Source organism: Rhinopithecus bieti, unplaced genomic scaffold (genome assembly GCF_001698545.2).
Source record: "Rhinopithecus bieti isolate Rb0 unplaced genomic scaffold, ASM169854v2 scaffold_61117, whole genome shotgun sequence".
Taxonomy (NCBI): domain Eukaryota; kingdom Metazoa; phylum Chordata; class Mammalia; order Primates; family Cercopithecidae; genus Rhinopithecus; species Rhinopithecus bieti.
This window is the reverse complement of record NW_016824934.1, coordinates 3,260,028-3,285,184: the sequence shown is the minus strand read 5'-3', so window position 1 is coordinate 3,285,184 and position 25,157 is coordinate 3,260,028. Positions and strand designations below refer to the sequence as shown.

Sequence of the window (25,157 nt, the reverse complement as noted above, 5' to 3'; positions counted from 1 at the left end):
TCAACCCCATGTGCTCGAGTCTGGCTGAGGCCTGGACCACACCCGTCCACTGGGTGGACACTATCCCCCACCCCCACTCCCACCGTGGAACATTTCTAAGAATCACAACATTGTCAGTAACGGCTCCCCAGAAAATCTCCTTGAATAGAATGGAATTCCTCTCTGATGGTTCACAAGGCACAGGAAGGTCTTTTCTGCACTTGGAGAAGGGGAGCAGGGGCTCATCTGACAGTATGCCAGGTGATCGAGGGCTGACTGCCTGATGGCAAGTGTTCCCTGCCTGGGACCCCAGTTCCACAGCCCCACAGCACTGGGGCCCCTGCCTAGTAAACTTACACTGCACATCCCCTTCACCTCCCAACAAGCCTGCCAGTCGGCTACCTCAATTTTCAGTCTGAATGACTGATTGCTTCAATGGGCTACAACACAACAGAATTAAGACACATACACTATATAAGTTTAAGGACTGCAACATGACCCTCGTCCCATTCCAGCAGAAGGCCACTGCCAGGACATGGTCTTTATTCTGTGAATCAAGCCCAGACTGAAAGCTCTGAGCTTCAACTGCCCTGTGTTACATGCCCCCTCCAACTGGCATCACAGCAGGCCTGAGAATCTGGAAGGTAGAAGGGAAAGTGTGGCCGAGAAGGGAGAGGGTACCTCACAGAAATGCGCTTTTACGCAGTGGGCCTCCCAGAAGCTCCCCGCAGGACCATCCTTCCCACTGCCAGTCAGTGAATCCCAGCTTCGCGCTCTGTGCTAGTTCCACAGAATGACCGCGGCTAATATTTAATTAATATTTGCCTTTAAACTGACCCATTTAGAAAACAAACCCAGTTCTTCATAAAGAAACCTTATGTCTCTGCCATACGTGGAAAACTAGTATCATTAGTCATTTTCAATCTAAATAAATAAATTGAATATTAACACAGAAGGTGTTCTGTGGCCCACGTAAATCATCATCTTGGGTGCTGCTGCAGTAGGTTACATGTTTTCAACAGCACACATGTGAGGCCTAAAGACACTGTCTTAGGGAAAGCCTCAGCCACCTCCGGCCTTTGTCATTTTTGCTGTAATACACATCCCCTGACCACTCTTCCCGGGTGTGCGCAGCCTACCCCGCAAGTACCTGGGCCCGACCCACGGTGCCGAGCATGCACGGGGAACAACTTACAATGCGTGGTTTGAAGGGTGGCTTGATCTTCTTCTGCTCCAGGAGCACCCAGTCAATCTCTTTGAAGAATGGGTGCTGCTTGATGGCGTCCTCGCCGTTCTGCGATGCCACGCAGCCCAGGCGCTTGAGGGGATTCTTTGTCATGAACTGTGGGGATGAGGACAGAGTCGGAATTAGTGACAGAGGCCTGGCCAGCACAGGCTATGAGGGACAGATGGAGGTCAGCCAAGGCAGCATCTTCAGCATCGCCTCCCGAGTCTGTTCTTTGCAATTTCAGGGGCCACATCTGTTGGGGTTTTTTTTTTGAACTCTTACATAGAGTTGACTATGTCCCAGTCACCATTCTAGACCTAGTACATGTATCAACTCATTTCACCCTACGAGGTACTATCATTGTCTCTATATTATAAATGAGGCACTAGAAGCACACAGAGGCCAGCTAATTGGGCCAGAGTTACCCAGCAAGCAAGGGGCCAAGCTGGGATTAGGAACTCTGGCTCTTACTCTCTGATCCCCCTCAGATTCTCAGGTCTTCTCATCAGGGAGACTGCAGTCTAATAAACTCATTTACACGGAGAGGTCAACAGTCCTTTTTGAGGTAAGGAATAAGGACCAGGTAAATGATCAAATGTATTAATACCTCCTCCTGCTCCTTTCCTATTCCTGGACCCAGCCCCTCTCCACTGTTTTTATGTTTGAATTTGCAATCTCTACACAAAATGCTCATGAAGGTCAAAAGATAAAAAACAAGAAAAAGGCTTATTCCTTTTCGATGCTTGTAGGTAAAAATCACATAGATGTGTTTTATATTTTCTGGGTGGTGTCTTGTGTGCCTCACACACCCAGGTGAACTTGTTATTCCTATTAAAATTTGAGTCAGTCCTGAGGGTAAATATTAATTTAATTGAGCATACGTATACCAATACAATCTTGGGGGAAAAAAGTGCCAGTAGGTGGGAATATTTCTGATAGCTACCCGAAATAACAGCATGTGTGTGTTGTGTGTGTATGTATGTGTATGTGTGTTAGAGACAAAATGTCACATTTCGTAGTGTGAAGGCTGAATATCTAAACAGAGGAACTTGAGAGAATAAACTATAATCCAAAGGAATACATCTTTGGTAGAATTTCAGGCTTAATCAGCAAAGGAGAGAGCCTCTAACTATTTCTTGCCTGGTGCCCTCGGAACCAAAGCACCTGGCCTCGAGTTCAATGCGACTGGAGGGGATAGCCCCAGATAAAGAGTGAAAGGGGTGGAGAGTAGGCGTGAGTCAGGAATGGTACCAGTGTGCCTCATCTTTCTCATCTACAAGTCAGCAAGGTAACCCCTACTTTAACTCCTTGGATGGCTCCCACCATGATGTCCATACTCCTTAGTTCGGCACACAGGAGCTCCTCAGCCTGAACCCTGTCTATCTACCTTGCTGTTCTTTTGCATTCTTTCTTCCTTCTGGTTGAAAGTCCCTTTCCAGTCTCTAGGCCTTCTCTAGGAACTACTCAAAATGCTAACTCATGTGTGAAGCCTCCCTAGATTCCCTCCTCTATTGATACCGTAGACCCCATGCTTCTGGTTTATTTAAATTATAATTTGTCTAAACATCTCTTCCCCTTGGTGAGTTCTATGATTTAGGAATCTGTCTTATCTGCCCCAAACCTGGCTCAGTGCCTGGTTCCCATTGTACACTCAGTAAATCATGATGATGGAGTGAGGGGCTAAAGGTTGGGTCTCAGGGCACAGTGCTGAGAGAGGGAGACTGCGGCACAGCCACTTACTGTTGCACAGGTTGTGCACTGCATACTTCTATGATACAAATGGCCTTCTCTAAAGTTCTGCATCACCTTCACATAGGCAGTAGCCCTCGGAGACACAGTAGACTCATGGAAATCCTGGTCTGGCCCTGCAGTCAAGTGACAGTGTGAGGAAATGAAGTGTTTTGAGGCCAAGGGTGTAGTAGACTCCTCACTTCCTCAGCTCCTCCCGTCTTCCCTTTTCTGGGAGGGGAAGTATCAGGATCAGGGATAAACATAGAGGTTTGGGCATCTTAGGAAGCTGCCCCTGAGCCAGACGCTCTTCTCAGGGGGAAAATATGCTCTTCTCATGAACGTCTCACCCTTACGAACTGGTTAACCGGTTAGGCATGACTTCTAACTTCTGGATCTCTGTAGGTCAAGGTTTTTCAGCCTTCGTGCTATTAACATTTTTGACTGGATACTTCTTTGCAGGGTGGGTGGGGGGAGCTGTCCTGTGCATTGCAGGCAGTTTAGCAGCCTCCATGGCCTCTACGTACTACATGCCAGCAGCACCAAAAATATCTCCAGACATTACTGAATGTCTAAGGGAACAGGACAAAATTGCCCCTAGTTAAAGGCCACTGCTCTAAGGTCTCCAAAATAAAAGGACTCCGCTGGTATGCTGGCAGGGGACTCACAGGGAGGTGTGATGGGCTGGTGTTGGGGCCTGGGATGGTGGCCAGCTCTGCTGGGCATAGTGTTCTGGTGGCCTCGGGTGCAGCTGAGGTTTTCCCTTAGCTACTCAGCTGACCTGGAAAGAGATAGGGCTCCAGGAATCAGGAGGCAAAAGCTGCCATGTCCACCCCAAGTTAATTACCCAAGGGAGTCCTCTGCAGTGATTCGGAGTTGCAGCTCCAAAGTATAAGTAGAGGCAGAACCAGTGAAGATATGCTTGTTGCAAGATCTCATTGAGTGGAAAAAGCAAGATACACCATTGACAGGAAAATGAGATATGTGTACAGCATTCCTACAATTGTATAATACAGAAAAAAGAAATAAGTTATATTTGTATTTGCTTGTATATATCTAAAGAAATTCCAGAAGGATATGTAAAAGCCTCAAAACATGAGTAGAGTGTGTGTGGGAAATGGGCAGATGGAAGCAAGGATGAGACAGACACCTTTCACTGTATCCCATTTTATGCTTTGTGTGTGTATTTTTTTAAATAGCATGTGATCAAACAAGCAAGCAAATAATGAAATATTTAAGGCCTAAATATATAAACTGAACAAAACAGAATTTGAGAAGTTGGACAATCGAGTCCCCCTAAGCAATGCTCCTTCCCACTGGGTGACGTGCCCTTCCTAAAGTGCTTTCCTGTAGGAAAGTCAGAATGGAAGAGGCTGGGAGCCACTTTTGGATACTGAGAGTCTCGCTGAACGCCTGGCCTAGCAGGTGCCCTGTACTCATCAATGAAAATCCCTTCTCTCCTTCCTTTGGACACACGAGTCTCCATTCTGCACCAAGTGCTGTGGTGAGTGATGAGACATGGTTCCTGCCCTCACAGGGCATGAAGAGTAAGGGAGGCTGAGAAGAAACATGTCACTGCTAGAGAATCAATTAGCGAAGACTGTGATGAACGCCCCGAGAGAAGCACAGCAGGCTCTGACAGTGTGATGGGCAAGGAACTTGGCAAAGCATTCTCTGAGAAGCAGCACCTCGGCTGAGACCTGAAGGAGGAATGTACCTAGGCAAAAAGGGCAGGGGGAGAGTGGTCGGGGAGAAGGAACACTAAAGACACTTGCATTCTATAGGCCCTGGACATAGTCCAGCAGAGCCCAGTAGATGACGGGGACTGGCTGAGGGGGAGGCGGGGCCTGATGCAGGACCCTGGAGGCTGTGTGGAAGATAAAGATCTTTAATCACAATGTGATGAGTTTTAAGTAGGGGATGAGGCATGAAATGGCTAGATTTGCATTCTTAAGAGATCACTCTACAGAGGTGAGAAGGAGGCAAGAGGGGCCACCCGCCCGCCAGTTAGGAGGTCCTGCAGTTCACCAAGGGAGAGGCGGTGGTGGCTCCGATGGGGGTAGTGGGGAGGAGGATGGGGAAAGGTAACTTAGATGGAAAAGGTTAGCAGGGGGAATGGACTTGATGTCTGGCTAGCTGTGACGGGGAGAGAGGGATAGCACCCCATTTCTGGTCTGCTTAGACAGGAAGACAGGGTGCCATTTACTGAGCCACGGAATTTGAGAGTGAGCAGATTTGAGGGGGACCATCCAGAGCTGTTTGGGTGTATACTGAATGTGAGGGACCCCTGGCCAGCCGAGGGGAGGAAGTGAGTAGGGAACTGGAAACACAGGCCTGGAGGCTGGAAGATGGGTCTGGCTGGGGATACCCCTTCCTGAGTGCAGGGTGGGAGGTGGGAGAGTGCAGTGCAGGGGAAAGCACAGGGTACCCAGGGGACCCGGGGCCCAGGCCTGAGGAACAAGAGAGGCGGTGATCAGAATCCATCCATGAAGGAGCCAAACAGGGGCCGGTGAGTGACACCAGCAAGGAGCTGGGAAGAGCAGGGGTCCCTCAAAGACTGTCACCCAAGAGGCACCTAGGTCGAAGTTTTCCTTGGCTCTCAGTTGAACTAGTTATAATCATTTCATTGAACTAGTTACAATCATTTAACGTTTCGAGATTTTACATAAAAATCTGGATTTTGTGTTTCTCTTGGAAAGCCAGATCTGGTGAGGTGAAGTCCTCATTGCTGCTAGGGGATCATCAGGGTTCTCCATTTACCCTGCCCCACCCAGTCCTGTTCACCTTCCAGGGCTCCTGCTGGGCTCCTGCAGGCATTTAACTTTGCAATCTGTGATAAAATGGAAAGAACAGAGAGCTAAGAGCTGTTTCTGTTTTTCACCAGTTACATAGCTCCTACAATGTGCCTGGCACTGTTCTCAATCCTTGGGATGCGTCTGAGAAATAGGCTGGAAAACGTTCCTGCCCTCATGAAGCTCAATCTTGTGGAAGAAAACAGACAATAAACATAATACATAATATATATAGTGGGTTAGAAAGTGAAACTGCTATTAGGGATCAACTGAGCAGGATAAAGGTGGATAGGGAAGGGGATAAGTTTTAGTTTTTTGTAAAAAAAAAAAAAAACAAAAAAGCCTCACTGAGAACATGCTACTGAGTCAACCTCTGAAAACGTCGGCACTCAGAGGGCAGCAGGAGAAGGGGTAGCAAAGGAGATGGAGAGGCAGCTGCCCAACACCAGAGGAGACCCAGTCCCAGAGGGCAAGGACAAGGAGGGCTTTAACACGGAAGGGCTTGGCTGAGCCAGTGAATGTGGCTGGGAGGCTCCAAGGCAGGGCTCCTGAAAGCTTCAAAGAGCCACAGGGGGCTGAGGAGAAATGGGGGTATGAGGACATCAAGGCAGAAGAGTGCAACGGAAGTCATTTCCACGAGTAGCAAGAACCAAGCTCGGAGTGAGAGGCCCAGCCCAGAACACACATTGAATCTGGAAAGTTGGACAAACTAGTCCCCCTAAATAAGACTACTACCCCTGAGGCCTTCTCACTGGCTTGGGGCAAGGGCGGAGGACTTTGGAGGCTGGCAGGAGAGGCACCCTCCAAACCATGCTCTCCCCAGCAGCCAGTTCTACCTTCTAGGTGTACCAGCCAGGTCACTCCCCTGCCTGGTTCTCCGAGGGCTAGCCCTGCACTGGGAATCGACTAGAAGCTCTCATGCTGGCATCAGAAGCCCTGTATACTCAGGCCGGGCGCAGTGGCTCACACCTGTAATCCCAGCATTTGGGAGGCAGAGGCAGGGGATCACGAGGTCAGGAGATCTAGACCATCCTGGCTGACACAGTGAAACCCCGTCTCTACTAAAAATACAAAAATTAGCCAGGCATGGTGGTGCATGCCTGTAGTCCCAGCTACTCAGGAGGCTGAGGCAGGAGACTCTCTTGAACCGGTGAGAGGGAAGTTGCAGTGAGCCGAGATCGCGCCACTGTACTCCAGCCTGGGAGACAGAGTGAGACTCAGTCTCAAAAAAAAAAAAAAAAAGAAGCAGCAGCCCTGCATACTCAGGCACCGCCATCCCATCACCCTCCTCGCACCCACTCTCCCTGAGTTCCTTTTGGGCTGTCCACCCTGGCAGATGTTTTCTAGTCCAAGGCCTACGCACTCACTGTTCCTTCTGAACAGACATCCTTTCCCCCAGTAGCCACCTGACTGAAACCTCCCCTTAGTGTCCCCTCATGGGATAGGCATTTCCAGACTCACGAGCTCCCCATGCAGCCTGTTACTCCTCATTTCCTGAGCCGCTGCATGTTTTTGCACTTGTTACCATTGAGTACAATATACAGTCATTTGTCTGTTCATTTATTCACTAGTCTGTTAGCAGGGACTGTGTTCTTTGGATCTCCAGTGCCTGGCATAATGCCTGCCAATAAATATTTATGGAATAAATGAATAAAATAGTCATTACTAGATGCTCAGTAAATATTTGTTTAATAAATGAATGCATGAAGGAACATATTCTATTTGCCTCCTTCTCTTATCCCAATTGTGGCTACATATTGATATATTTTTAATTTATTAAAAATAATAAATAATCTCACTGGATTGGAAACTTCACAAGGCAGAGACCAGGGCTCACCAATACTTATTCGGCATCTAGCACCATGCCTGGCATGTTGGAAGCACTCAATAGATAGTAGCTCATAGAATGCATGAATGAAAGAGAGAGGGAGAAGAGTAAGGGCAGAGGAGAAAGAAGGAATGAGGCAAGGGAAAAAGGAAAGGAAGGAGAAAAAAAAACTACAGAAAAGGGTAACATGTTCTGATGTGGAATTTTCTAAAACATGGTACATGCATCCTCAGATACCTACAAAATGGTTTTAGATCTTTCAAAAATTTGTATACAATAATTTACATTAGGCAGGGCATGGTGGCTCACGCCTATAATCCCAGCACTTTGGGAAGCTGAGGTGGGTGGATCATGAGGTCAGGAGTTAGGAACTAGCCTGGCCAACATGGTGAAACCCCATCTCTACTAAAAATACAAAAATTAGCTGGGCGTGGTGTGGGTGCCTGTAATCCCAGCTACTCGGGAGGCTGGGGCAGGAGAATCTCTTGAACCTGAGAGGCCACTGCACTCCAGCCTGGGCCACAGAGCAAGAATCCATCTTGAAAAAAAATTACATTAATTCATTATGGCAAGGGATACTGATTTTCTACCTATGATAATGGTATAAAATTTCTTTGTAAAATACAGGCTGGGCACGGTGGTTCATGTCTGTAATGCCAGCACTTTGGGAGGCTGAAGTGGGCGGATCACCTGAGGTCAGGAGTTCAAGACCAGCCTGGCCAACATGGTAAAACCCCGTCACTGCTAAAAATACAAAAATTAGCCAGGCATGATGGCAGGTGCCTGTAATCCCAGCTACTCAGGAGGCTGAGGCAGGAGAATCACTTAAACACGGGAGGAGGTTGCAGTGAGCCAAGAGAGCACCACTGCAATGCAGCCTGGCCATCGCAGTGAGACTCCATCTCAAAAAAAAAAAAAATTCTTCATAAAATACATATAATCAGGTAAATATTGGAAGTTGATTAAAAGAACAAGAAAAGCAACTAATAGTAGAGAAGACACTTGAAGATGGCAAATTTTGTGACTACAATGTGCAAACGACTGAATTTTGGGGCATTCAGATGCGTGGAAGAAGTCAAGTTCTGGAAGTCATGGTCCCTGGGCTGTCACCCTCGTCCTGTCTTAGCTCAGAGGGGTGACCTTGGGCAGAATTCTTGCTTAACTTCCCTGCACCTCAGCTTTCACGGATTTCAAAAGGGGACAGGTAACATCACTTACTTCACACAGTACAAGCATTGTTACATCATAGAGATGGCTGTGCTAAGAAAGCATAAGGGGTTTTCCCATGTGAGGGATGGTTCCTAGGGCAGAGTCAGTCTCTGTGTTATGTGTCTACATCCAGCGGGACTGCATGAATTTCCAGTGGACCAGATCTTCTCTGATTGGCTCTTGAGCCACAGCGATGCTGTCATGGACACAGTTGGGCAGTGCCCACCCTCCCTCCCCTCCTCTCTGTTCTCCCTCACAGGTCCCTGATGAAGACAGGCCACATGTAAGGAAGTGATGGAAGTGGCAGAGGTGATGTCAGCAAAGTTGAGTTGCTTCTGTTTCCTCTGAAAGGCTGGAGGACACAGATGTACACAGTGCCTCATCTCAGGAAGCACAGACATGAGCTCCTTTTCCCACCAGAAGAGCAAGTCATCTCAGGCCCCATTCTCTTGGCAGCAGCCCTCTGCACCGTGCCTGAACTCCCAGTGCAACTGCCCTTAGTCCTTCCCATTCCATGGTGATGAGCAGAGGTGGGAGGGAGAAAGCTGGACAGAGAAAGGGAGAAGGGAGTGTGTGTATGTATGTGTGTGTGTGTGTGTGTGTGTGTGTGTGTAGGGGGAGGAGCCCAGGAGAGCACAGCCATGGGTAAGGGGCAGGGACTCACAGCTTTCAAGATGCTGACCGCCTCCTTGCTGAGCCAGACTGGGTACAGCACGTCGTCATGGAGGATGGACTCAAATAGGTCGTCCTCGTTGTCGGCCTCAAAGGGAGGCTGTCCAGCCATCATCTCGTACATCAGCACCCCCAGGGCCCACCAGTCCACGGAGGGGCCGTACTCCAACTCCTGCAGGATCTGTTCAGGAAACCAGCAATGTCAGGCACCATCAAAGGCTCCCACCCCAGTGACACCTGTGCTACGAATGCCCGTGGGAAGGACTTCAATTTTAACTTGCTCCTCCCTACCGTTGAGTCCTAGTCCATGTGAAGTTCTAAATCAGCAAATTCAGTGACAGTTGAGTTTGGAGGCACTATGTTGGGGGCCGGCTATCGTCTTTCCAAAGTCAATATCGACAGTCTGTCTTCCAATGGGAACATGAGCACCAGAGAAAGTTCCTGACTGGCATGAGGGCCACATTTAAAAAAACTGCATATTTTGACACTAAAATCAGGGTCGGGGAGCACGATGCAGACTGAGAGAACGAGCGAGCTGTAAGTGACTCAGAGTGCAGCGAGGTCAGGTCTCCCATCTCACACACAGTGCAGGGCACAGCTCACTGCCTGAGTGGAAAGGTGAGCAGAGGTCTTCTTTAAATGGTGCAACACTGAATTTACCTGAGCCCTGTGCTCCTGGAAAGGAAAATGCAATGAATAAGTCTCCCCACCCTGTCATGGTCTACCTATAAAGGACCAGCATACTCTTGCATATTCTAAGAAAAAACCCATCTCTATTGTTCATCATGATTCCCATAAGATACATTGAGGAATCCCCCGCTTTGCCTCTATGAAACCCTAGGCCCCCTTCCTTTACTTTGGGGCCACCTTCACTAATGAACCCCCTATTGTAATAGCCAGAATCAAACCATCTCCTTGATTGGTACATTTTGCCTTTGACAACAGTCACTTGTCTTATCTATGCTGTCTCTCTTTTTTCCTCTAGCCAAATGTGTAGAGTCAAATTCACTTAGATTAAATGCATGTATGACATGATGCTACCGAATACAAGACATCTTTTCTGGCTGGGTGCAGTGGCTCACACCTGTAATCCTAGCAGTTTGGGAGGCTGAGATGGGAGGATCACTTGAGTCCAGGAATTCGAGACCAGCTTGGGCAATATGGTAAGACCCTGTCTCTTTAAAAAAAAAACAAAAAAAAATTAGCTGGGCATGGTGGTATGTCTGTAGTCTCACCTACTCAGAAGGCTGAGGTGGAAAAAGCACTTGAGCCCAGGAGGTTGAGGCTGTAGTGAGTCGTAATCACGCACTGCACTTCAGCCTGGGTAACAGAGTGAGACCCTATCTCAAAAAAAAAAAAAAAAAAAAAAAAAGGATCTTTTCTGATTGGCTATTCTATTTGGTCTGCTCTCCATACACATATGTCATAAATACATGATACACACACACATATAAATATGTAGCAAGTCAACGATGCGTATATATATACACATATATATTCATACATATATATCATATATATATATGGAGACGAAATCCAATAGAAAAGACTGGAATTTAATATCACCTTTCAGCTGCAGAGAGCTTTGCATTTTGTAGTATGCCTTTAAAATATAACATATATAAATAAAATAAGTAGCAGGTCAATGAGGTGTTTGGCTCAGAGGAAAAATAAATGCTGAGCTGTCCCCTCTACAAGGAAGAGATCATGAAGTGATAGTCCCATTCCACAATTATTTTCTCTTCTTATTAGAGTGGGATTAGGCATGGCTCTGCCCAGAAAAAGGAGGGTGGATGAGATGGCCTATCCAGGTCCATAATTCTATAAAGAATTTCAACAAGTGAAGGAGAAACAAGGTTGGTGTGCATGTCCTGAAAGGGAGAACACTTTGAGGACCCTGAAAAACAAGGTAAAGTTCATGCCTCGTCATTCCAGCCCATAGGACACCTTGGGCAGATAACGTCTCAGGCTGGGGACAAGGCTCCAATTTAGTTCTCAGATTTCATGGTGGCCAGGGAAGAGGAGGCTGAATTCAAGTATCTGGACTTTCTGTGGTCTACTCAAAATACCCTTCTAGAGATTACAAATTGCTTAGGATTAACTAGACAGATTTGGATAGAAGAAACATTTAGAACCAGTTAAAACACTCACAGTTTAGGAATCTTCTGAATTTGGAACGAAAAGGAATGTGAGCAAATGCAGCCAACTCTACATTACTTGGGTCTGGTAATCTTTTTAGCTAATACCTTTGGTCTAAGCCCAGTGGTTAGTGTTCCTCGAGCTGTAAGGTCAGAGCCATGGGCTCCACTGTCCTGAGGAGCCAGTGATTCTTCTGTGCTCCAAAGCCAATGCCAACTCCTCCCTCACCCTCGAAAGACACAGCGTCCAACTTAAGACCCCTGCCTCTCCCCACAAGTTGCAGGCACTTTCTCACTTTCCACGTACCGCTGCATTGTTAGTTATTTTTTCATGGCCAACTGTCTCCCCAGTGCAACTAAAAGGTACCAGAGGGTAGGAGCTGTAACATACTACTGAGCCCACTGCTGTGGCCAGCCTGTTCTATCATCCAGGAGACAGACATTTTGTGACTGGCTAGCATGCATGGCCACTGTGTGTATCTACCGGGCATGCTCCCTTCTCTCCTGGGCTCAGGGCACACTGGGTGCTACGGTGGCCACCCTCCAGCTTCTCGGAGGGAGTCAGCTGGGTTCTCTGCCTTCAAGGGGTGGGGAGAAGGTGGCTTGTGTGTGCTGAGACTGGATGGTGCTGTGGAAACTGCAGAGCCACCCTGCCACCCCGCTCCAGGCCCCTTCCACAGCCTTTTCGTTTTGGGTGGCATCTTTTGTAAGATTCCTTTTAGGCTTGGTTCTAATTATCTGCTTCCTAATTAACTGTCAGCAATAGATCTGGGCAGAAGGGCAAGGCTTCCATGCCACGGGAAGGCACCTGGAGTGGCAGCCAACCCTTCAATTGCGTCAGAGCTGGGGAGAAGGGAGAAGGCATTAGGCCTGATGATGCCATTACCAAAGGCTGGTGGCCACTTCCTGGGGAGCAGGGGTGGGGAGTGGAGAAAGCAGAGGAGGTGCCACGGGGCATACCATGTGGTAGGAAGAGAAGCCTTGGGGCAGAGCTCATGCCTCCGAAGGTGTCTCTGGTTTTGAGGTTAGCTCAGCACCTTATCACCTCTCCCATTTGAATAGAGGCTTCTGCTTTCTCAAGCATTTCCACGCTCTAATCTCATTAGATTCTCAAAGCAGCTTGATGAGGTAGGTAGGGCAGGAGTTATGGCTCCTTTGAAAGATGAGAAACCTGAGACTCAAAAACATTTTGTGACTTCATCAAGGTCACACGTGTGCATTTGTGGTCAAGCCTGGACTCGAGACTCAATTCTCAGGATTGGGTTTCCTATCCCATCACACAACCCAACAATGATGATAATAATGAAGCCACCATTTAGCCAGCACTCCCTGTGGGCTGGGCACTGGGGTAATGCTTTAGAGGCATAATCTCATTTAATCTTCCCAGTAGCCCTCGATGAAGGCAGCAATACCTTTATCAGCTGTAATTTGCCTACAGCAAGACCAGGGATTGTCACTGCCAGTGCAGAGATGTTTCTGCATAGTGGGCACAAAGGCTAGAGCAGGAAGGAAGAGTGTCTGTGCTTCATTGTGAACAGAGATCAGACTTGTTCATTGTGAGTCTCGTCAAAGGATTGCTTTTCATGAAAGCTGAGTGGCTGTTTTGTTCATCATAAAGTGAACGTTCTGTCTTGGGTTGGGTCCTTCACTATACCATAGGCTGTCAACTGTTAAACTCTGGCATCGACTTACAGAGGAACTGGAACTGAGTATTCTGACAATGAAGAATGAATGAAGAAGACAAGAAAAGCAGTTCCCTGTTGAAAGCTCTCACTTTCATTTATTGCTACTTGAAGGTTGAATTCCTAGTGTTCTTGCTAAGGGAATACACTCGCAGAGAGCCTGAAATCCCTACTCTTCAGATCTCTTAGAAGATAAGGTTCTAAAGGGAAACCACCTATTACTCATCACCTTCACTTTGAGATGTTCCTCAGGCCTCCCCTGTCTTGTCTGGTCTGTGAAGCCTCCTGACCATCAGTCCCTCACTCCCTGACTTCTGATCTGCATGGCTGTGGCCTGCCTTCTTCCTGGGATGGATCTGACTAGGACCCTCCTCCACTGGAACCCTGAGTGGGTCCACAGATCCTACAGGATCAAAGCCACATTCCTTGGGTCTTTATCCCAATCTCATTCATTACGATGAGTACCAGGAAACCCTATGATCTAGCTATACTTTCTAACTGTCCTGGAAAAGACCAAGATGTTTTTGTCCCTTGGCCTTTGCTCATGTTGGAATGTCATAAGTTCTCATTTTTTAACAAACCTTTCTATAAGAGCCTAATTTGTTTGCCGGATCCTGGCAGTACCCAGATTAGAAACACAGACCCTGCCCTCAAAGGATCCAGGGCCCAGGGACACTGAACCTCCTTTCCTGTCCTGCCCCCGTTCCAGTCCTGTTGTTTTCAGGAATACCCTCCCCACCCCTTCCGTCAAAGGAAATCCTCATTCTTTACAACTCAATTCATCCACCAGGTGCTCCAAGAAGCCTTTCCTGATCCCTGAGGATACCATCTTGTTTTATGTGCCTTTTTTTTTTTTTTTTTTTTTTTTTGAGATGGAGTCTTACTCTGTCGCCTGGGCTGGAGTGCAGTGGCCGGATCTCAGCTCACCGCAAGCTCCGCCTCCCGGGTTTACGCCATTCTCCTGCTTCAGCCTCCGGAGTAGCTGGGACTACAGGTGCCTGCCACCTCGCCTGGCTAGTTTTTTTTTTTGTATTTTTAGTAGAGACGGGGTTTCACCGTGTTAGCCAGGATGGTCTTGATCTCCTGACCTCGTGATCCACCCGTCTTGGCCTCCCAAAGTGCTGGGATTACAGGCTTGAGCCACCATGCCCGGCCTTATGTGCCTATTTATTCTGCCTAATTAGTTGTTTACTTTTCTGTCACTCCCTTTAGACCAAAAGTTTCTTTAGAATAGGACAAGTGTCTCAGTGATTTCTTTATCCCCATATTACTTTGTGCCTAGCAGGTGTTCTAACAATGCCCACTGAAAGAAATGAGCTCTGAATGTGCTAATACCTATCCGCCATGGGCGGTGTTAGTGGGGATTGGTACTTCTTTCCTATCTTACATGTCTCAGAACCATGAAGATCATTTTGAATGTCTATGACGGGCCATGTCTTAAACCTGAATCATATCATACCAGGTATCTCTCAGTTTGGGCAGGAATAAGGCAAACAAACACTTTATGCCAAGCAAAACATCCCAAACAACTTTCACGAAAGGCAACCTATTGGAGTGGGCCACAGTGAATATCTCTGATATCTGTATACAATGAGGCGCAGTCACTCTCCTCTTCCTGCTCCATCCTGTGTACCCACAGCATAGAACTGCCACTATGCGGAAAATGGCAAACAGTTCCTGGTTTTACTGTCAGTAAATTATAGCTGATAAAGTGAAGTGCTCCTGTGATTAGTAATGCTCCTTTATTCTGATTTTATTTTTTACTTTTTTTTTTTTTTTTTTATTAAGACAGGGTCTTGCTCTGTCACCCAGGCTGGAGAGCAATGGTGCAATTATGGCTCACTATAGCCTCAATCTTCTGGGCTCAATTGATCCTTTCACCTCAGCCTCCCGAGTAGCTGGGACTACAGGTTTGCACCACTATGCCAGGCTAATTTTTGTATTTTTTGTATAGACAGAGTTTCACCACGTTGCCCAGGCTGGCCTTGAACTCCTGGGCTCAAGCGATCTGCCTGCTTTGGCCTCCCAAAGTGCTGGGATTATAGACGTGAGTCACTGTGCCCACCCTATTCTGATTTTAAAGACATGAAAGCAATAATAAAAGTCAACACATTTCTCTTGGTCCTAGATTTATTGGTGGTTCTGGACTCGGATGGGAAAGAGATGTTCAATGCGAACTTGCCCAGGTTTGGGAAATAGCCTTTTACTCTCATTTCACTCATCATCTCCCCAACACTAGGACTTCTTGACAGACATCAATCAGCAAACTTTTTACCTTCCCTTTTCTCCCTCCTCCCTAGAATCCATCCTGGTTTTCCAGAGCCTTCCCCCAGCACCACTAGATGACCCCAGTGCACGGGTTTGGACCACTGCCTCGGTCCTGGCACCAGGAGGAGGTGAACCTTTGTACACAGGTCTTACCTCGGGAGCTATGTAGTCAGGAGTCCCACAGAAGGTGGTGGTCGTCACACCATTCAGAATCCCTTCCTTGCACATCCCAAAGTCAGCCAGCTTGCAGTGACCTTCTGCATCCAGAAGGATGTTGTCCAGTTTCAAATCCCTACAAGATAGGCCAGGACCATATTGTCAATATGCCACTCCCCCCAATATAATCTTCTTGAGTTGAAGGTATGTGCATATCTTAGGGAAATCTCCAGAAAAAAAGTCCTGAAAGAAGCTTGCATTTCTTGAAATCCATCTCAGTCCAGGGGCTGTCTCTCAGGCTAGTCAGCCCCTAATGGCACCTCCGCTCTCTTCAGCAAGAGGGAGGAACTTCCGTAACCCCAGGAATATATCAACTGCTGTGGTTTAATAGATCTAAGTCAGTAGGTATATATGGAAGCCCTGCTATGCACCCATATTCATATTAATCAGACCCTGCTATGAAAGAAAGAAGCATCTACCCCTGTCCCTCATGAACTAACCATGGGGATCAGCTGGGGGTCTCTGCATGACACATAGGGACATCAATGAAAGAGATAAAACCATGTAAGAGTCAGGCACTACTTTATAGAGCACCATGCAAGCTATTGTGTGTCAGAGCGGGAGACCACAAACAGCCAGTGCAGGCAGTGAGGGCCTCCAGGAAATAGCGCCCCTCAAGAGAAACTTGGCTAGGAGGTAAGGGTTGGACACACTGTGAGGAGAGAAGATGGGAGAGAGGAGAAGGCCAATATACCTGATGCAAAAGGGAGTGAGGAGGCCAGAGAATTGGGCCACAGTGAATGGTGAAGCAAGACAGGAATGTTTTGCTCAAAGAGCCTGGAATGCTAGGAAAAAGAATTTGAAATGCATGCTAACAGCAATAAGCATCCTGCCTGCATGAGCACAACGCATTTGTAAGATCTCTTTCCTAGGGGCCAGCAGGCTGGGTGGGGGAAAGGTCTGGAGGCGGGAAGGAAGGCACATTGCTTATAATAACCTGGACCCACAGAGCCCACGTGGTTCTGTGCGGCAAGCAAGAGCCATAGGGGCATGCCAGTCTCAAACAGTGCAGCTCCCTTGGGGCCTGTTTTACGCTTTGGGGTTCTAGGTAAGAATTCCCTGCCACCATGCCTGGAACCTGCAAGCCTGATCCCGTAGAAGAACCCAGACTGCACTGTGGTCTCCACCCTGGGCTCCCCGCAACAGCCACTCTGGGATGGAGGGTGAAGGGTCTTGCAAATAAGGCCCATTCCTCTGCACACAGAAAGCAGGGGTCCTGCTGGTGTCAAGATGTGAACTCTGGTCATTGCCAGGGATCCAGGCCTGAGTGCAAAGGTGGGGCAGGAAGCACTTTAGGACCTGCCTGCATTGTACCCATGACCCTGTTTCTGCTTACAGCTGGGAATTCTTGAGAGAAAAGAGCATATAAAATGTGCTGCTCTAAGCAAATGCTTATGAACTACAGAAAGAACAGTGAGCCCAACCAAGCTGACCCCCTGGGACCAGGGTTCCCCAACCCCGACCCTGGCCACTGTGTGTGGTCAAGGCCCAGCTCTGGCTACGGGTGATGGAGCAGTGAGACAAATACTGGGTAGGGACTCAGGGCCTGAGTTTGTAGCACTGGTTGCAGCCTTGTCCTGGTAAAGTCACCTTGCTGGTCTGTGACCTTATCTGGTGAATCAGAATGACACGCTCCTGCTTGTAGGCTTATGTGAAGGACTGATGATGTGTGTAAAGTAGAAGGTCTTTAACATTATCACACTCACTTTCTTCATGAAGGAACCAAGTTCAAGGGAACTGGGTGAACTGTCTGCCTACATGCAAATGTCTGAGTCCTTGAGAAGCTGACAGCTGGGGCCCCACTGAGTCACATGCCCCTCTATTTCCTCTCTTTTGTAGTATCCAGTGCTGCAAACCCCCATGGAACACACGATCAGCACAATGGTGATATTAATTGGAAAAGGAACAACAATGATGCTTCTTTATGTGTGAGAAGCACCTCGCAGTTCACGGTCCACGCTCAGCACTGTGAATTCCATTAAACAGTTCCATTGCACAGCACTGTGAGTTAGAACAAGCACACATGGCAACTACCCTTACAGAAATAAGTTAATGGAAGCCAGAAGAAGTTAGGTGATTACAGGTGGTGAAGGCTTGGTGGATCTGCCCTGCAAGCCAGCATCCTTGTCCCTGTGTGCCACGCTCCTCTGCCCTCCTGCCTTCACATTGGTTGACTTCCTCTAATGCCAGCCACCAAGCCCAACTTCATAAAATACCCCAAATGCCACCCCCTAAGCACTCTTTTTAAAGCCTTTGTTATGTCCAAGGAAGGACTTCTTCTAATTTTGCATACATTGAATGGATTCAGAAGATTCCAAGCCAGCTTGAACCTTGCCCCTTTTCTGACTCAGGCTGCAAGGCCCCGCCTTTCCTTCTGCCTGGAGTTGCCTCAGGCGGGGCAAAGAAGGAGGAAGGCCTCACTGCTCCCCAGCTCCTGCTCTTCTTTGCCTGCCCCTGCACTGGCCCCAGATGCTTACCCTCCCTTTGCTTTCTACCCTTTCTTCTCCCCAGGGGAAATGTGGTCCAGGGTGGCTGCCACAGCCAAGCATGGTCTGCAGGCAGCATGCAGCAGCTGCCCTTGGCTATGACTTGGGGAGGCCCTGGCCAAAATGCTACCTCCTGCTGTCTTGCCACTGAGGCCTGAAGCCTGCCCTTGGTCACTTCCTCCAATTACCCCTCTGTATTTCTTGAAAACTCTAACTGTCCATATAAAACCAAGTCCAGGAAGAGTTAGGGACTTATGTTCCTTTCCTTAATGACAGAAAAAGTTAAGAGTGGGTCCAAAGACTTCTGGGAGCCAGAAGGGCCATTGCCAGGACTTTCTATTTTCTGGGGGTCTTCAGTTCCATTATAAAGAAAAGAGCTCACACCTCTGGGACTAAACTTGCCTGGCACTGGGCTCTCAGTGGCAAGCAGTTCATGAGTGGGGTTTCAGTGGATGGGATGGCTCAGGGAAGCCCAGTGCCATGATGGCTCAGGGGTGGGGGAGGGGCAAGATGCAGTGGAGGTAGAAGGTGGTAGGAAGAGAAAGAGTTAGTCTTTCCCTAAGAGATTCCTTCATGGTTTTCTTACCAGCACTGCTACCCCAGGACCTCTGAATTTCCACTCCTTATTCCTGCCCCAGGAGTCTCCTGGCTGTATGTTTTGAGTGCTGCCTCTTTGCTAGGGGCCTGTAGACATTCCTGGGGAGGAAGATTGGGAATAATGGTTTCCCAGCCTTGCTTACTTTGGGGTCCTGCTGGCAGGGCAGAACTGGGCAGGCTGTCTATTCTCCTGAGGGTTCCCATGGTGTTCAGTGTTCAGGACATGGTCAGGCAGGTAGCAAGTACTCATCAAACTTGCTGGAGATTGACAGCTTTGCAAAGAGGGACAACTGCCCAGATATTAGTCCCTGTGTACTCAGTCCTCAAATGCAAGGCCAGGGTACTTTTGAGGAATGGGACATTTTTTAAAGAGGGGGGTCATTTTTTTAATAGAGGGGGGAACCCAGCAAAATTTCTTTCCCAATATGTGAGCCAATGTGACTAGCCTATACTCATTTATCTATTTATAGTTTCATTCAATTTTTCTTCAATAGGTAATATATTCATGTGTTCAAAAAACCAAAAAGCATGAAAGAGCATGCAGTAAAATTCTCCCTCCTGTATCCATTCCCTGACACCCTTTTCTCTCTCTACAGGCGATTTCTTTTTATTCATACCCTGTGTATTCTCTTGATCATACTTTATATAGAAATAAGAAAATATGATTATATATTCATTTCCCCTCATTTAACAAAATGAGAGCTTACTGTACACGTTCTTTGGGACTTTATCTTTTTCACTTAATATATATTGAAGCTCTGTCTGTCTTGGCACTTCAAGAGCCTTCTAATTCTTTATTGTGGCTATATAATACTCCACTGTATTTATTGGGGGACATTTAGGATGCTTCTAGCATATGCTATCAAACAGTGCTGCTGTTAATAACCGTCTACATAGGACATTTCACACATGTGTACATGTGTGAAGGTAACTGCACACATTTCCCAGAAAAGAAATTTCTGAATCAGGTACTACAAGAATGTGAATTTTGATGGATGTCGCCAAACTGTCCTTCTTGGAGGCAGAACAATTTATACTTCCATCAGCAACATATGACAGTGCCTGCTTCCCACATCCTTGCCAACATGGTATATTAACAAGTTTTGGTAGTTTGATAGGTGAAAACAGTACCTCATTATATTATTAAGTTTCTCTGTAAGTTTGAGCATATTTTCATATATTCAAAAGAGATCTGTATTTTTTTCCCATGAATTGTTGCCCATTTTTCTTTTGTGGTGTTTGTTTTTTATCGATTTTTAGGAGCTCTTTCTATATTAGGAAACAAACTTCAAGCATGAAAGGGCAAACAGTAAGATAAGAATTGCAAACACTTATCCCAGTTTTTTGTCTGACTTTTGGCATTGCTTATGGTGGTTTTTTCATGCCAATATTATTTCTTTTTATGTAATTGAATTGATGTTTTATAACATGAGTTTGGATTTTATGTCTTAATTTGAAAGGCTTTACCCATTTCAAAGTTACAAAAGTATTCTCCCAAGGTTTCTCCTAGTACTTTTACGTTTTCATTTGATAAATGTAAGTCTTTGATATATTTGGGACTTGCTCTGATAAAAGATGTGTGATATATATCCAACTTCACTTGTTTTCAGAAACTTAGTAAGTTGTCCCAATACCATATGTAGAATAGGTCACTTTTCCTCACTGATTGAAATACCACCTTTATCAAATACTAGCACTAAATCCTCTCGTGCACTTGGATTTTTCCTGTACCTTTTATTCTACAATGTCACTCTATACCACACTCTTTTAATTATTGCAGGTTTATAATGCCTTTTAACACTCGGTAGTACCAGTCTACATATTATTATTTTTCAAAATTTCCTGGCCATTCCTGTTTATTTTTCCATATGAACTTTAGAATCATTTGTCTAGTTAAAAAACAATCCTGGTGATGTCTTTATTGTGAATATGTTTAAAGTTATAAATTAACTTAGGGAGAGTTGGTATTTTTATGATGTTGAGTCTTCCATTCTTATCCAATAATGCTTTGTGTCTTTCCATTTTCATGTCATCTGTGTCCCTTAGAAGCATTTTACAATTCTCTCATATAGATCTTGTAAATTTCTTATGACATTTTCTGGCGGATTGCTGGTTGTCCCAATATCTATTCTCACTTTCTTCCCTTGTAAGAGAACATTTACTTTCTATTTTTTAAGCCAGGCACATAGCTACGTAGCCATGAACTAGAATTAAAAGTTGCGCTTGGAGCTGGGTGTAGTTATGTGACTAGGTTCTAGGCAATCAGATGTGTGGAAGTCTCCTTAAAAGGAAGAGCCTTACTCTTCTTTTTCTTTCCTCCTTCTATATATTCTCTCTCTCTCTCTCTCTCTCTCTGTGTGTGTGTATATATGTGTGTGTGTATATATGTATAAACATATATACGTATATATATACACACACATATATACACATACACATACATATATCTTCTTCTATATATTCTGAGGATATAATGCCTAAAGTAGTAGCAGCCACCTACAACCACAAAGACAAGGACTAAGTCCTAGCAATGGTCACTGGACCATCAGCCTTCAGAAAACTTTCATATGAAAAAGAAATAAACTTGTATCTTATTTAGAGCACAGTTATTTTGGGTTTATATGTTAATTGTAATGGAATCCACTTCAAAATAATACAGGCTATTATTTTATATTTTAAATTCCTCTGGTAAATGGGGGCTTTCTTCTGTTATGTCTTCTATCTGGTCACACACGTATAGGCTAGGTATTGATTTTTGTTTATCATTCTGTGCCCTGCCATTATACTGAACCCTCAGTTTTTGTAACAGTTTTCCAGTTGATTCTCCTGGATTTTTCCAATTGTCCGCTATTAATGATTAATTTACCTCTTCCTTTTTAGTACTTATACTTCTAATTCATTTCTTTTGTCTGATTGTGTTGACTGGAACCTCAAGAAAAATGCTAAGTAATAATGGTGATAGCATCTTTGGTGGTCCTTGATTTTAGAAGGGCCACTCCTAGCATTTCCCCCTCAGCCTGAATGCCTTTGTGATAGTCCTTGTTGCCTGACACCTGGATGGATGGCTACTTTACTCTCCACTTGAATGAAGACTTACGAGAACTTCCATGGAACTCCACTTCCTCCCCCAGTGCCAAGAGCCAACTGGGATGTGGGCTATAGGAAGGTGATAAGAACGAGGCTCTTCAGCTTCCCTCGAGTCCAGTGTGTCTTAGCTTTGCCATGCTGTGACCAGATTGACATGTGGGGCTGGATAATTCTTTGCTGTGGGGGGCTGTCCTGTGCACTGCAGGATGTTTACTAGCACCCTGGTCTCTATGCATTAGATGCTATGAGACACTATGCATCTATGCATTAAATGCATTAGATGCTATTAGTACGCCCCCTCTCCAGTCGTGACAACCAACTGTGTCTCCAGACATTGCTTAATGTCCCTTGCAGGCCCTCTGGTTGACGACCACTGCTCTAATCTGAGTCTTAAGCAGTGATCAGGGCTCTAACATGGCCTGGCCTGGAGCCAGACAGAGATTTGGAAACCATGCCCTGGCTACAAGGAAAGGGTGCATTCGCCTGGCGCGTCCTCGGCCGTTTTATTCCTGGGAGACGGGAATGCTGACTCTACCAAGCCTGCTAACATTTGGCATCCTCAACCCACATTTTTAAATGTATGAGGAAACTGAGGCTCAGAAAAGATAACTTGTCTGAGGTCACATGGCTGGTAAGAGGCAGCGTGGGCTGACCCTACATAACCGCCTGTGACCACCTATTAGATAAAATGAGAGAGGTATGAGTTGGAAATCTCTATTTGATGCTTGGACTAAAATTCCTCTGGGCTGGGAAAAGAAGTCTTTGTGGTGAGGAGAACATGGAGCCCAATGGATCACAGACACTACCAGGCACAGACCCACTTCGAAGCAGGGTGACACAATGAAGGCTCTTCTGGATGATCTCTTCCAGAAAATCACAACATGACAAGAAAGGAAATTCCCTAAACAATGTACTTTAAAAATATTCTATAAAACCTATCTGAGCAGGAAAAAAATAAGACCTAGCAGTTATAGTGTCAGGGGAGAAACAAAAAGTTTGACTTCTAAGACCACCTATACAAACTAATTTATTAGGGGAGGAAAATGGAAAGGCATCAGTGAGTACAAACAGATCCCTGATATGATTTTGCTGCAAGGCAGTGAAGAAATGGTCTAAGACTGAGGGAGAACTGGTATGCAAGGAAGGTCTTGTATCAAGATATCTGCTGGAGAAGCGATGAGACCAGTGGTGGGTCAAATTCTACCTCTACTTCTAACGTGACAAGAAACTGACTTTTTTTTTGAGACAGGGTCTCACTCTGTCATCCAGATTAGAGTCCAGTGGCGCTATCTTGGTGCAACCTCTGCCTCCCAGGATCAAGCGATTCTCCTGCTTTAGCCTCCCAAGTAGCTGGGATTACAGGCATGCACCACAACTGTCCAGATAATTTTTTTTTTTTGTAATTTTAGTAGAGACAGGGTTTCACCATGTTGGTCAGGCTGGTCTCGAACTCCTGACCTCAAATGATCCACCTGCCTTGGTCTCCTGAAGTGCTGGGATTACAGGTGTGAGCCACCGCGCCCAGCAAAGAAACTGACGGTTCAGGTCTCTAGCAATGTGTCTAGAATAATCTGAAACACATATTTTGGCTTCTAAGGATTGCCTCCCAGGTTGGCTATGCATTTATGTAATTCTGTGTATAATAATTTATGTATAAGAAGTTGTGCCTACATGTGATCTGAGATGCTGAGTGGGTGGGTGCCCAATGTTTCTCTTCCCGATGTCAGACCGGAAGTGAGGCAGCTGTGAATCTGAATCCCAACTCTGCCACTTACCAGCTGGATAAGGTTGGGCTGGTCCAACATATCTGGAAGACTTAGTTTTCTTATCTGTTAAATGAGGATAGTATTGCCACGAGGGAATGATGTAACCTCTGCGAAAGCTCTAGCACAGTGCCAGATCCACGATATCCCAGAAATTCTGCCTCCTCCAGGGGTCTAACACTCATTTCTTAAAATACACATCCCATGCCAGTGCAAGTCACTAAATCCATAAAATCCTTTTATTTTGAAAAGTACTTAAGGTCTCTTATGTGTATAAGGCACTGAGATAGATGCTGTGGGATGAAACATATGAAGTATATACAACTGTAACACAGGGGAAAGGGACAAATGATGTGGAACAGAGATGAGACTGACTGAGACTTTTAGCATAGCCCAGTGAGAAAGTCAGGATTCCTTTCCCAGGGACTGGGGAATGACACTGTGTATGGAAACGCAAAGTTCCCCGGGAAGAAAGCGAAGACAATGGGGCTCACAGGTCGGGGTGAGGCTGTGCAGATGTTGATCAACAGGATTCACGCAACAGCTTCCAGACACTTATACTTCTCAGGACTGGCCACCACTGTGTGCTATCACATACAGAATCCCTTTCCTTCCCACAACAGCCCTGGGCAGTCAGTATCATCATGGGTTTGCAGATAAAGAACCTGAGGTGGGGTAGGGTGAGTAAACAAGGCTAGGGAGGTGACTGGGACCTGAACTGTAGATGTTTAGTGGAATCCTGTTTTCTTTACCCTGCACCTCAGCTATCTCATCTGAATTTATCCTTTCCCATTTGGAAAATTGTCTTTTTCTATATTGATGGTAGATTCCCTAAGAATAACAGCCAGAAAACTCTCCTTCTGTAAACCATACAGCATCTAGCAAAGAGTTAGCACGTGTGAGGCCCTTAACATATCAGAAAGAATGGGAAACAATTCTTTTATGCTTGACCTGAAAATTCACCATAGAAGAGCCCTGTAACGCTCCTTTATTCTTCGCTCATTTTCCAATGCCCTCACTTCCCTGGCATGCAAATTCCACAAAGCTCAGGCCTGAGTGCTGCAGAAATAACAGCAAATTCCTCCAGTTACTTGAAGATAAGAGATTAGAAAAATTACTTCGTGTCCTAGAGCAGGCCCTCGAGGGAGATTATGAAGAAATCCTGCTTGTTTTGGGACAAATAGTGAAGACTCGTGAATGACTGTGGTCAATCAGACGGGAATATTGGCTCTTCTGGCAGATGTTACCAGGCACCTTCATAAATTTAGTAATACACTTGAGAGAAAGATGTTTTTTCCAGCTCAACATTGTGGCAAATGTTGGTGAATGGCAGGCACCCTCTTCCTGACATTCTCTGCACAGGCACCTCCCATCACTCTCAGGAAGCAAGTCCCTCAAAGACTACCAGCCAGAGGCCAAACACAAAGGCAAACAAGGTGCGTTTATTGCCCCTCCATCAAAAAAAAAAAAAAAAAAAAAAAAAA

General features: G+C 46.2%; 1 protein-coding gene across 3 annotated transcripts in view; it reads right to left on the bottom strand.

Annotated features, from left to right (window-relative positions):
* PRKCE (protein kinase C epsilon) overlaps window positions 1-25,157 on the bottom strand; it is a 551,430-nt gene that overhangs the window by 25,237 nt on the left and 501,036 nt on the right. For all 3 annotated transcript variants that reach the window (XM_017862726.1, XM_017862727.1, XM_017862729.1), the window contains 3 exons: window positions 15,678-15,816; window positions 9,429-9,617; window positions 1,175-1,321 (listed from right to left, as the gene is read on the bottom strand). In XM_017862726.1, coding sequence (XP_017718215.1) covers window positions 1,175-1,321; window positions 9,429-9,617; window positions 15,678-15,816 — 475 coding nt within the window. The remainder of the gene's footprint in view (window positions 1-1,174; window positions 1,322-9,428; window positions 9,618-15,677; window positions 15,817-25,157) is intronic.